The sequence below is a fragment of the Macrobrachium nipponense genome, chromosome 37 (genome assembly GCF_015104395.2).
Source record: "Macrobrachium nipponense isolate FS-2020 chromosome 37, ASM1510439v2, whole genome shotgun sequence".
In the NCBI taxonomy this organism is placed as follows: domain Eukaryota; kingdom Metazoa; phylum Arthropoda; class Malacostraca; order Decapoda; family Palaemonidae; genus Macrobrachium; species Macrobrachium nipponense.
Genome location: NC_061097.1, coordinates 38,962,225 through 38,977,224, shown reverse-complemented (window position 1 = coordinate 38,977,224; position 15,000 = coordinate 38,962,225). Strand labels below are relative to the sequence as shown.

General features: G+C 34.5%; 1 protein-coding gene across 1 annotated transcript in view; it reads right to left on the bottom strand.

The window, feature by feature from the left end:
* Positions 1–156: 156 nt before the first annotated feature.
* The window catches only part of LOC135209164 (uncharacterized), a 230,328-nt gene continuing 215,484 nt past the window's right edge, over positions 157–15,000 (bottom strand). The window contains exons 4-6 of the mRNA XM_064241829.1: positions 10,341–10,474; positions 3,753–3,978; positions 157–2,462 (exon numbers count right to left, since the gene is read on the bottom strand). Of these exons, the coding sequence (XP_064097899.1) occupies positions 2,395–2,462; positions 3,753–3,978; positions 10,341–10,474 (428 nt within the window). The 3' untranslated portion in view covers positions 157–2,394. The remainder of the gene's footprint in view (positions 2,463–3,752; positions 3,979–10,340; positions 10,475–15,000) is intronic.

Genomic DNA, 15,000 nt, shown 5'->3' with positions numbered 1-15,000 from the left:
GCATTTACGCAAACACACACACATACATACATACATACATACATACATACATACATATATATATATATATATATATATATTATATATATATATATATATATATATATATATATATATATATATATATATATATATGTACATAAACCTAGGGCCAGATATAGGCTCATAGACCAGATATACCGAAGCTAAGATATGAAAGGGAATTCTTGTTAATTAACCTAGAATTGTCTGTACATTAATGTATTCTCACAGGCCTTCCTTTCGCAGGTGCCAGAGAGAGCTTACATAGGAGATATCATATAATCAGGAGTCAATTACAGTGGAGGTTAAATCATATGGCAATTACGTACGAGACAAAACCACCAGCATATGTTTGGATGAGATGTCTGGTCAGTAGTAATGACGAAGGAGTACTTGCCACCGGACAATTACAGAAGCCAATTACATTGTCGCAGGAGCCGTCAAGGAATTACACAGGAATCTAAATCAGTAATTATTACGATGTAGGGTTAACATAGGAATAGGAGATTTGGAAAGCAGTCAAGCAGGTAACCGAATCTTCAGGGACCTACGTGGAACTAGAATGAGTCGGGAACTTCCAATGATAAACACAAGCACTGATATTCCCTATCAATTACAAAATAACTAAGAAGCACCAGTCAACAAAAGGAAACTTGAACATGCAGGCAATTACAGTGGGAGATTGTCTGCTTGGTAATTAGGAGATAAAAACAAGAGAGGCTGGGTAATTTACAATACAACCTGAGACGGCAGGTAATCACGAAGGTGCACAAAACTGGGGGTAATTTCAAAGGTTCTTGGGACTGAAGGTAATTACCAGGGAGGTCGACAGAGCAAGTCATTGCAAAAGAGGCTCGAGACGGCAAGTAATGAGGAAAGTAGTTAAGTAATTCATTAGAAGCTTGAAAAGCAGGTACTTAGGAAGGAGCTCGAAGCAGGAGGTAGGGGAGAGTTAAACAGCAATTAACTACAAAGGAGCTTTAGACAGCAGATAAATGTAAGATGTTTAAGACAACAGGTCATTACAAAAGAGATTATAAGATCAATTAATTACAAAGAGATTTAAGGCCGAAGGCAAGTATAGTGAATTTGGAGAGGCCCTGTCATCAGAAAGCAGCAGACGCAAGCAAGTAACTATAGTGACTGAGCCAGCAGCTGACTGAAAATGAGTTTGAAATAACAGCTAATTACAAAAAACGAAGGAAAAGGCAGATGATTACAGAAAGAGATGGAAACAGCAGGTCATTACAAAGGAAACTGGGACAGTAGGTAGACAGAACGGAGCTTCAAACCACAGGGAAACTGGAAATGAAGCGAGGAAGCAGGTAACAGCAGAGGAGCTCTAACGAGCAGATAGTTACAATAGAACTAAGACCAACAAGCAATTGGAAAGGACCTCCAGGGTGCAGGTCCTTCAGACAGCAGGTGACTCAAAAGAAGTAATAAAGAGCCAGTAAGTATAAAACAATTTGAGAAGGTAGGGCTAACGCGAAGAGATTCGTACAGCAGATAAGAGGGCTACAAACGAAGTGGTCACGTGACCTTGCAGTGGGAAAGGAAGATATCATACTGGTCAGTAATGACATACAGTACTGCCTCTTAGTTGTGTCAGAAGGCCAGATATAAGTAGGATGGTGTTCGCAGAATGCAAAGCCTTTTATTATAATACTTGGATAGTGGATAGTTTTACACTGCACTCACTGCGTTCTTAGGATGTCCAGCTGTATGAAGGTAACATAAACATGGGGTTGTATTATAATGGGAATTTATTTGTAACATTGCCCCAGGAGGTGATTCTAAAACGAAGGTCGAAAGAGAGTGTCTAGTAAGCTGCAAGAAATCTAACAGAGGATGGAATCAGCTGGCAGTTATTAGAAAAAAAAGATCAATGGCCCAGGCAATAAAAATATAAAGTCGTATAAGCAGAGTTTTATCAACAGCGTTTCGAATACGGAAGTATCATCCATGAGCTCTTTAAATAATACAATTTGGGCGGGTTGTCGAGTAAAAGAATGTCCATTAACCCAGACATAATTAACAGAAAGCAGGATAAGAAGGAGACATAATTAACGGAGAGCAGGATAAGAGGGAGACATAATTAACAGAAAGCAGGATAGCAGGGTACCTACTGAGCAGAGCAGGACGAATCAGCAAGGCGTGAAAGATCTAGTAAGAATGTCATTCATCATAGGTTGAGCTGGCAGTTCAGTGTTGGATATTTGTCATTTCTAAAACTAATAATAATAATGATCGGCTCCCTTTTGGAAACAGCTGTAAATTTGTGAGACCCTGTTTGCTACAGAACAAGTCGGCGACGCTTTTCGACAGCATTGCTGCCACAGCAGCAGGTGTGAAGGCAGGGGATCACCCCCATCAGAGATGCAGCAGGAAACAGCAAAGCAGCATCAACCAGACTTGAACCAACAGCGTTGAAGAGATACCTATTCGTGGAGAGAATAATAATAATAATAATAATAATAATAATAATAATAATAATAATAATAATAATAATAATAATAATAATAATAATAATAATAATAATAATAATAATAATAACTGTGGTGAAGAAATTCATAATGATTTCAGTGTAAACATATATCAACTATATATAAAAAACTGTTATATATATATATTTTTTTTATTTACACTTACTCATTGCGGGATTCTGCACCATTTTAGTGACTCGTGATTAAGTGATTTTTATAAGTAACAACAACAACAACAACAACAACAACAATAATAATCATAATAATAACTAATAATAATGAATAATAATAATAATAATATAAGAATAAAATAATAATAATAATAATAATAATAATAATAATAATAAATTCCTATTTTATCTCAGCATACAAGAATGTTCTGGTGGTCTAATCAATTAACTGCTCTGGTTTGGGAAACATTCAGTTAAGATTCAGCACTAAAACTGTGATAAAATTCAATATATATATATATATATATATATATATATATATATTATATATATATATATATATATATATATATATATGAAAGCAAATGCTATAGTGGATAAGTTTCCAAAATTATTCAAAATTCATAGACTCATCATAAAAAGAGAGAATATAACATCCATACCTGAATTATCCTCGAAAAAGAATGGACTATTATAATGATTATTAAAAAAAGCAAAAATGGATATAAGATTCCACAGCGTGATCTGCATTCAAACAGAAAATAAACAAGCAAAAACTTGAAGGACGACCTATTTAGTGGAAACTTACTTTTTCATAATTCATCCTCCAAAATATGAATGGCGACCTATTTAGGGCAAAACACCTCTTTTATTTTATGCCTCGCTCAAAGCTGAAGTAGAACAAATCACCTCCAAAACATGAAGGACAACTTATCAGCTGCAAACTCCTATTCTATTCATACCTCGTCCTCAAAATTAATGAGAAGCATATCACGACCAAAATAAGGAGAGGACGCCTCAATCAGTGCAAACCCCTATTATTTCATACCTCACCCTTAAAACTGAAGTAAAACTTATTACCTCCCGAACATGAAGGACGACCAGTTAACTGCAAACCCCTATTCTTTCACACCTCATCCTGGAAACCACCTCTATTCGAATATCCATTTACTGTAAATCCCTTCTTTTTTCCACACCTCATATTTGAAACTGGATCAAAACGTATCACCTCAAAAAAAAAAAAAAAAAAAAAAAAAAAAACTGAAGGACGACCCTTTCTCACCCACCCACCCACCTGCGTTGTGGTCCTCTAGGAGCGCCGGTTTGAGAGGGTGCACGACCACGCCTATGTGGTGGCCCTCCCTCTGGTAGAACTTCTGGATGGCCGCCGTACACCGGAGGGTCACTCGGTCTTCGTCGAAGTGCCAGCGCTCCGCCCGGAAGAGCAGTCCCAACTTTGCCTCGTACATTCCGGAGCTGTCCTGCTTCTGGGGGTAGCGTATTAGGTAGTCCTGTGGGGCCTGTGGTCGGGGGGAGAGAGAGGAGACCGGTTATGGTTGGGGGGGGGGGGGGGGGGGGATTTTGACAAATTTTGAAAAAACAAGGGGGTTTCCGTCCCGTAGTGGGATGGTTTGTGTTTACTTTGCTAGGGATATTTCTTTGCCATGAGGAAATTTATGTTTGTTTATCTGTCTATGTATGTATGTATGTATGTCTGTATGTATGTATGTATGTATGTATGTATGTATGTATGTATGTATGTATTGTATTGTATCAACTATTGATACCATTACAGATCTTTCACTTTCAAATATCATGACTTGAACCATTTTCAGACGTGGATAAATCATAATAACCTAATAACCATCACTTTCCGTTCATTCTGTTTGCCAAAAAAAAAAATAAATAAATAAATAAATAAATAAGTGAAAACTTTACACCCTATTTCACCTACTAACTGGCAGTTAGAATACACCTGGACTTCCTTATTCGCACCTGTATCCAAAGACGCTGATTAAAGGTGAGTGAAACACAAAAATATAGTAAACTGAATAACGGATATGATATATAAGATTAAGTAATTACGTAATTGGACTTATGCGAGTCTGTCAGTCACACAGCAACTGAGACACTGCATATAAATAAAATATTCCTTATACAGTATTTCATTCGTCATACATGATAGGAATTCAAAAAGAAAAATGAATGGCTTATCATTGTAAATCCAAAAGAAAAATTAATGTCCTTATAAGTGTAAATATAAAAGAAAAATGAATGTCCTTATCACTGTAAATCTAAAAGAAAAATTAATTTCCTTATAAGTGTAAACATAAAAGAAAAATGAATGTCCTTATCACTGTAAATCTAATAGAAAAATTAATGTCTTTATCACTGTAAATCTAAAAGAAAAATTAATGTCTTTATCACTGCAAATCTAAAAGAAAAATGAATGTCCATATCTTTGTGAATCTAAAAGAAATATGAATGTCCTTATCACTAAATCTAAAAGAAATATGATTGTCCTTATCACTGTAAATCTAAAAGAAAAATTAATAATTAATGTCTTTATCACTGTAAATCTAAAAGAAAAATGATGTCCATATCACTGTAAATCTAAAAGAAATATGAATGTCCTTATCACTGTAAATTTAAAAGAAAAATGAATGTCCTTATCATTGTAAATGTAAAAGAAAAATTAATGTCTTTATCACTGTAAATCTAAAAGAAAAGTGAATGTCCTTATCACTGTAAATCTAAAAGAAAAATTAATGTCCTTATCACAAAATTAATGTCCTTATAACTGTAAATCTAAAATAAAAATGAATGCCATTATCACTGTAAATCTAGAATCCAAATTCTAAGAACGAAAATCATCCTGTGTAGCTGGAATTATGATAAGTGACAAACATTCGAGAATAGTATTTTCAAAAGGCTCTCAGTACCTGTGAATAACATGGAAAAAGCCCCAGCCAGGCTCTTTCTATTAGCAACGTAAAAACTAAATATCAATTGAAATGATATAGCCATTTTTCTTAATGAACTATAAATTTTAGAAAAACATTTCACAAAGGTGAAGTTTCGTAACTGAAAATCAAACATTATGAGGTTCGTCAGAGATAAAATCGAAAAATAAACCTTCTCGCAACGTGAAGCTATTTTTACTCTCTAAAGCTTTTTTCAAATATATCTCCGCTACAAGTGATTTTTTGCGCTTTTTCTAGTCTGATTCGTGTTAATTTTTTTACTTTAAAGTAATACAGTAATAGTAAAAATACTTTTACAGTAAAATATTTCCACCTGTTTTCTTTATTTTTTTTCTTTGGGTTCAATATGATTTTTTTCTGTATCTGAGATCTATTCAGGAGTACACAAATTATCTTTCAATCAGATTTAGTGAGTAAAAACGCATTACGATTTCAACATAACTTTAACCATTTCTTTTCACAAAATATCCAAAATGACCGAAAACAAGTAAAAATATGCGCCCAAGTTTTTTCGGCGAGTTATCGAGTTTTCTGGACAGCGTATAATACTTTATGAAACTCTCAGCAGCGGTCCATGATATTTTCATCCACGGCCCGGTTGTGGCCTGTGTTGTTGGCATGCACGATCATGACTAACTCTAACCTTAAATAAAATAAAAACTACTGAGGCTAGTGGGCTGCAATTTGGTATGTTTGATGATTGGAGGGTGGATGATCAACATACCAATTTGCAGCCCTCTAGCCTCAGTAGCTTTTCAGATCAGAGGGCGGGCAGAAAATATGCGGCCGGACAGACAAAGTCATCTCAATAGTTTTCTTTATCAGAAAACTAAAACCAATTTAAAATTTATTAGATATCTAAAGATAAATAAAAATTTCTTCGTCCCATTTTTATTGGCGAACATTCTTCAATGTTTATTATTTCAATCCTTCTATATTTATTATTTCAGTCCTTCAGTATTTATTATTTCGTTCTTTCAATATTTATTATTTCAGTCCTTCAATGATTATTATTTCAGTCCTTATATATTACTTCAATCCGTCAATATTTATTATTTCGTTCTTTCAATATTTATTGTTTCAGTCCTTATATATTTATTATTTCGGATCTATGAATGGAAAACAACAGCACTGCCTTAATCTCAGAGTCATCAAGCATCGTTCCTAATCCCAAAAACATGTTCCGATCCAGCTTTCAGCAACGTTTTTAGGGCAAGATTTTATCTGGCGTTCGAATGGGACGTGATCACCCATCGTCGCCCCGTCGCAACGAACGGGCCCAATAAACAGCTCAGCGGTCGATTTTTTAAATTTTTTTTTAACTCAAAGTCCATTTAATGGAGAGAGGCGTAATCTTTTTAGTAATTGATAGATTAAGTCTCAAGCCCCGCGCCCGGCGAAACGTGCACCGTCATCCAAATATTGACTCTTGTGGTTTTTTTCGTCGATTAATCACGGAATGGAGGGAGATGGGCGCATTTCATTTATTTGGTGTCAAACTGCGGTCTGTTCAGAAGCGTTCTTTCGGCGTCGGTGGTTCCGTTTGGCTGCGTTCATTTGGCGTCCATTGTTTTTTCCGTTCAGAAGCCCTCCTTTGCTATCATTCATTTCATGAAGAGTTCTGTTCATTTGGTGCTCATAGCTTAAGGCTCAGTCGCGTTCATTTAGTGTCAATATCTGTTTAGTTAGGGTTTAATTAAACGTCAGATGTATTTTGTGTAGTTCCGTTCGGTTGGTGTCACTGAGTTCAGCTGAGTGTCGCTCGTTTGTTGATAACTGTTTTCTGTCTAGTTGCCTTCATCCATTGCTGAGTTTGTTCTGATTAATCGTGATTCATTTATTTTGTTCAGGTGGTTTAAGTTGTATCCTCTTTATTTCGGTGCGTTCGTTGATTTCAGTATTCATTCCTCACTACTTAGACATAAGTAGAAGCATTTCTAAAAAATGGCTGTCATTCCATTTCATTACTTATTTCCCGATCGTTTTATCTACCTGTGTACTTTCATTGTTCTTTGGTTATCTATTTCAACGGTATATTGTATTTGTCTCTCTTGGCAATCGAATAATTTATACTTGTCTCGTTGTTGTACTTTTCCAGCACCGCGGATGATATGGAATAGAAAAATACAGAATAAATCAATACATTTCTTAATTTTCAATTATATCGCCTTTTCTCATTCCTACGTATCCAAATCTAAATCTCAACTTTGCGAAAGTGACTTAGTTCTGTACCTCCAGATAATAATAATAATAATAATAATAATAATAATAATAATAATAATAATAATAATAATAATAATAATAATAATAATAATAATAATAATAATAATAATAATAATAATAATAATGATAATAATAATAATAATAGTGGAATGGATGAAGGCAGAACTTCGTAGCATAGACCAGAAAACGAAGAAACATATGACAATACACAAAGCACTACACCCAAGAGCAAATACGGACAGACTATACATAACACGAAAGGAAGGAGGGAGGGGACTACTAAGTATAGAGGACTACGTCAACATCGAGAACAGAGCATTGGGGCAATATATGAAGACCAGTGAAGACGAGTGCCTCAAGAGTGCATGGGAGGAAGGACTGATAAAAGTAGACGAAGACCCATAAATATACAGAGACAGGAGAAAGATAAGCAGAACAGAGGAATGGCATAACAAACCAATGCACGGACAATACATGAGACAGACTAAAGAACTAGCCAGCGATGACACGTGACAATGACTACTGAGGGGAGAGCTCAAGAAGGAAACTGAAGGAATGATAACAGCAGCACAAGATCAGGCCCTAAGAACCAGATATGTTCAAAGAACGATAGACGGAAATAACATCTCTCCCATATGTAGGAAGTGCAATACGAAAAATGAAACCATAAACCACATAGCAAGCGAATGTCCGGCACTTGCACACAACCAGTACAAAAAGAGGCATGATTCAGTAGAAAAAGCCCTCCACTGGATCCTGTGCAAGAAACACCAGCTACCTTGCAGTAATAAGTGGTAAGAACACCAACCTGAAGGAGTGATAGAAAACGATCAGGCAAAGATCCTCTGGGACTATGGTATCAGAACAGATAGGGTGATACGTGCAAATAGACCAGACGTGACGTAGATTGACAAAATCAAGAAAGTATCACTCATTGATGTCACAATACCATGGGACACCAGAGTTGAAGAGAAAGAGAGAGAAAAAATGGATAAGTATCAAGATCGGAAAATAGAAATAAGAAGGATATAGGATATGCCAGTGGAAATCGTACCCATAATCATAGGAGCACTAGGCACGATCCCAAGATCCCTGAAAAGGAATCTAGAAAAACTAGAGGCTGAAGTAGCTCCAGGACTCATGCAGAAGAGTGTGATCCTAGAAACGGCGCACATAGTAAGAAAAGTGATGGACTCCAAAGGAGGCAGGATGCAACCCGGAACCCCACACTATAAATACCACCCAGTCGAATTGGAGGACTGTGATAGAGCAAAAAAAAAAAAAAAAAAAAATAATAATAATAATAATAATAATAATAATATCTGAAAACATGTCATAGTTCAAGTGATAAACCATAAAAAATAGTGTGCAAGAAAAGACAATAATTGGAGCACATTACCACAAGTATGTTGACAGATAATTTTCAATGTAGTAAACTCTAATCACAAAATCAGACGATCAATATGCTAAAACAAGACCAGAAAACCTCTTGAAAAACAATCGTCCATCAAAGCAAATCTAACAATTATTCAATCAAAGCATTCAGGGCGAATTATCTGAACTGGTATTTTTCAATACGTTCAATTCTCGTTCGCAAATATCCCGCAAGAAACGACTTCAATTTTTGAAGAGGCAGAATTGTACTACTTTCAACAATTAATTCCAGTGGCAGTTGAAATAAAATCTGTTTTTTTTAGGGTTGCAAATAGCAATACCTGGATATTTTTTCGTTGTAGTTCCATGTAATCAAGTAATAATACTAAAAATAATTGATCTAACATGACGTGAGCATAGACAATGAAAATAGTGACGAGGGGAAGTATAAAACGCCAATATATTAGAAAATAATAGTCAGGAAAAGGACTTGTATCTGAGCTTAGGAAATTTATAAATATTATATATCTATATATATATATATATATATATATATATATATATTATATAATATAATATATATATATAGATATATATGATATATATCTATATATCCTTTAGTATATATATATTGATATAGATATATGATTATATTTATATATATGATATTATCTATAATATATATATATATATATATATATATATATAATATATATCTATATATCTATATCTATTAAATATATATATATATATATGATTTATATATATATATAATATATATATATATATATATATATAAATATATTTATATATATATATATTTATCTATATCTATATATGATATATACTTTATATATCTATAAATATACATATATATATATATATATATATATATATATTATATATATATATATATATATATATATATGATATATATATATTATATATAATATATATATATATATATATAAGATATATATGAAGATACATATATATCTATATATATATATATATATATATATAGATATATATATATATGTATCTATATATATATATCTATATATCTATATATATTTATATATTGACAAAGAGCAATACCTGCATATCTTTGCGTAGATTTTCTATATAATCACGAATATTAAAAAAAATAATTGAACAACAGAAAACAAAAAAGAAAGAGGAAAGGAAAATTATAAAACGACAATATTACAAAATAATAGTCAGGAAAATGACTTGTATCTAAAGCCTAGAAAATTATATGAAGGACCCTCCAAGTCCTGTTGCTGACGGGACCTACCCACCTCTTGCCCATTGATGTACCAAGTGAGCACCGGGGCAGGAATGGCCCTGGGTGCCGTGCAGGTGAGGTTGACCATGTCGCCCAGTCGGTACTCGTGCTCCCCTCCAGTCACTTCCGGTCCACCGTGGGGAAGTTCTGGGTGAAGAAAAAAAAATAATGGATTATTATAATTACTGTTAGAAAGACTGGACAATAATCAAACAGATTTCCTCACTCTTCAGGCACTTCTTATCTAGAGAATTTGTAGGAATGAATCAAAGAATTCTTAGAAAGAAGACCTTCAGGGCCTAGTTCGTGGCAAGAAGAAAGGGACGGGATAGGTTAGAGTATGCTAAGGTATCCTGTATTCGTAACTGGTCATGGAAATGAGAAATTTCAGAGGCTGGTGAAAGAATCAGAGTGGTTGCTAGTAAGGAACGAGGAGATTTATTGTGAGCAATTGTAACGTAAGAAATAAATAAATACATACATAAATGAATAAGAAATGAGCTGAAGTTTCTTCAACGCAATCGAGTTTTCTGTACAGCCGCCTCAGCGTATAAACAAGTCCACCGAAAATAGATATATATCTTTCGGTGGTCTCGTACAATGCTGTATGAGCCGCGGCCCACCAAACGTTAATCACTGTTCTGTAGTGGCCTCTCTTATATCGTTGTCAGAAGCACGAGTACGGCTAACTTTAACCTTTAATAAAATAAATATTACTGAGCTTACAAGGCTGCAATTTGGTATGTTTGATGATGGGAGGGTGGATGATCAAATTATCATTTTGCAGTCCTCTAGGTTCAGTAGCTTTTAAGATCTGAGGTCGGACAGAAAAAGTGCGGATTTAATCCCCTGATCCAGCCAATAAGAGTTCATCTCTCACAAGACAGGTCACCAGGGATACTATAAATACCGTCTGATGACCCCATTCCAATCAGAACAAGCCCACCCTTCCTAGAAAATGACCCGATGATACAGTTGGAAATGTTAGAATTCCGCTACCCCCTCAGAAAACGATGAAGATTCCACACACGAGAATACAACAAATCCCGATTTCCATACTCGGCAATTTGCGAACTCTACGACCCTCACACGCCAATTTTAACTACCATATGACTAATAAACTAATATTTCTAGAAAGTTTCCTTATCCACAGTATGAGCATCGGCCAGTTATTAGTAAAATATCAGCCCTGATTTGAAGGAAATAATAAGAACTGGGAAGATCATATATAAAATCAATTCCACTGATGCTGCCATTCTCTTTAACAGAACAAGAGAGGGTCTCCTACCTTCAAATTATTATTATTATTATTATTATCATTATTTTGAAAAAGGAACCCACAAAATTACTGTGTATAACGTGTTTATTATTATTATTATTATTATTATTATTATTATTATTGTTATTATTGATTATTATTATTATTAGCCTTATTATGATTATTATTATTATTATTATTATTATTATTATTATTATTATTATTATTATTATTATTATTATTATTATTATTATTATTATTATTATTAAAATCACAATATTTGTAATAGTAAGTTATGGAAATAAGGAGGTAAAGGAAATATACATGAAAATATATATATAAAAAAACCAGAGCAAACTAAAATGGCATGGATACATCAACATACAACTAAAAAAATTTCTAGCTACTAATATCTTTCCTTACCAATTCTAATAAAAGATAACCTGGAGACTAAACCTACAAGCATTAAAAAACACTAACCAGAAATCCTCTAAATAAAGTTGAGCAAAAAAATAAACTTAGATAATAAAAACCGTCAATTAAAAAAAACAAAAACAAAAAACCATTCGAGCAATGGACGAGAGAACCGAGCAACGAGCGGCCTTTGAAAAGCGTTTGACGCAAACAAGCAGTTCCGGGGGTTTTAATGTTCATGAATTTTCATAGCAATCACAGGACGAGTTATCTGTGGCAGGAGATGAGCGACGGCTCCGGTCGTTTTCGCCAGCGTACATATGTATGTACGTGTATCTATATGTATTCGCAGGTGCATGGATTCGTGTTCATACAAATGGTTTATTGGCGGTTGGTCGTTGCTCTCATGTTTCTGCGAAGAGCAAGTGCGTATTGTTTTCGAATTTCTGTTTTTTTTATGTCTCTCCTCTTTTTCAGATTCATAATCCACAATCTGCCTTGTCAGCGTGACATCTCTCATTTTTTTTTTATTCAGTGTCATATTTCACAATCAGCCATGTCAGTGTGGTATCATTTTTATCAGATCGAATTTGCTTTTTTTTTCTTCTTTTTCAGATTCATAATCCACAATCTGCCTTGTCAGCGTGATAGCTCTCATTATTTTGTATTTCATAACCTGCCATTTCAGTGTGATACCACTTTTTTAGACTGACAATCCATAATCTGCGATGTCAGTATGATATCTAATTTTTTTTATTAAATTTAGATTCATATTCCACAATCTGCCATGTCCGTGTCATACCATTTTGTTAGACTGACAATTCAGAATTTGTCATGTCAGTGTGGCATCTCTCTTTGTTTTTTTTATTCAGATTCATATTACACAATCTGCCATGTCAGTGTTACCATTTTTTTTTCAGACTGAATCCACATCCAAAATCTGCCATGTCAGTGTGATATCTTTCATTCTTTTTATTCAGATTCATATTCACCAGTCTACCATGTCAGTGTAATACTGTTTGTTTTAGACTGACAATCCACAATCTGCCCTGTTAGAGTGATACCATTTATTTTAGACTGACAATCCACAACTGCTATGTCAGTGTGATACCATTTTCTTTAGACTGACAATCCAAAATCTGCTATGTCAGTGTGGTACCATTTTGTTTAGACTGACAATCCACAATCTGCATTGTTAGAGTGATTCCATTTATTTGAGACTGACAATCCACAATCTGCTATGTCAGTGTGATACCATTTTTTAGGCTGACAATCTACAATCTGCCATGTCAGTGTGATACCATTTATTTTAGACTGACAATCTACAATCGGCCATGTCAGCGTGAGTACCAATTTATTTTTTTTAGACCTGCCTATCCACAATCTGCCCATGTCCAGTGTGATTCCATTTATTTTTGTAATTTTTTAGACTTGACCAATCTACAATCGGCCATGTCAGCGTGATACCATTTTCTTTAAGACTGACAATCCACAATCTGCCATGTCAGTGTGATTCCATTTTTTTAGACTGACAATCCACAATCTACCATGTCAGTGTGATACCATTTATTTTAGACTGACAATCTACAATCGGCCATGTCAGCGTGATACCATTTTTTTTAGACTGCCTATCCACAATCTGCCATGTCAGTGTGATTCCATTTATTTTAGACTGACAATCTACAATCGGCCATGTCAGCGTGATACCATTTTCTTTAAGACTGACAATCCACAATCTGCCATGTCAGTGTGATTCCATTTTTTTAAACTGACAATCCACAATCTACCATATCAGTGTAATACTGTTTGTTTTAGACTGACAATCCACAATCTGCCATGTCAGTGTGATTCCATTTATTTTAGACTGACAATCCATAATCTGCCATGTCAGTGTAATACCATTTTTTTTAGACTGACAATCAACAATCTGCAATGTTAGAGTGATTCCATTTATTTTAGACTGACAATCTACAATCTGCTATGTCAATGTGATATTATTTTTTATAGACTGACAATCCTCAATCTGCACTGTTAGAGTGATTCCATTTATTTTAGACTGAAAATCCAAAATCTGCCATGTCAGTGTGATTCCATTTTTTTAGACTGACAATCCACAATCTGCCATGTCAGCGTGATTCCATTTTTTTAGAACTTGACAATCCCCAAAATCTAGCACATCGTCAGTGTTGATTCCATTTTTTGTAGACTGACCAATCTACAAATCTTTGCCATGTCAGCGGATTCCATTTTTTAGACTGACAATCCACAATCTGCCATGTCAGAGTGATACCATTTTTTTTAAGGACGACAATCCACAATCTGGCCAGTCCAGGCGTATTCCATTTTTTTAAGACTGACAATCCACAATCTGCCATGTCAGTGTGATACCATTTTTTTAAGACTGACAATCCACAATCTGCCATGTCAGCGTGATTCCATTTTTTTAAGACTGACAATCCACAATCTGCCATGCAGTGGGATCCATTTTTTTAAGCGGGGACAATCCACATCTTTTTGCCATGTCAGTGTGATACCATGTTTGTTTTTTTTAGACTGACAATCCACAATCTCGCCATGTCAGTGTGAATACCCATTTTTTTTTTGATGACATCCACATCTGCCAGTCCAGCGTGATTCCTTTTTTTTAGAAGACAATCCACAATCATTCCAGTCAGTGTGATACCATTTTTTTGACTGACAAACCACATCTGCCATTTGTCAGCGTGATTCCATTTTTTTAGACTGACATCCAAAATCTTCCAATGTCAGGTGATTACCATTTTTTTAAGATGACAATCCAACAATTATGCCATGTCATGATACCATTTTTTTAGACGACAATCCACAATCTGCAATGTCAGTGTGATCCATTTTTTTAAGAATGGACAACCACATTCTGCATGGTCAGCGTGTTCCATAGACTGACAAGTCCACAATGCCATGCAGTGTGATACCATTTTTTAAGACTGACAATCCACAATCTGCCATGTCAGTGTGATAC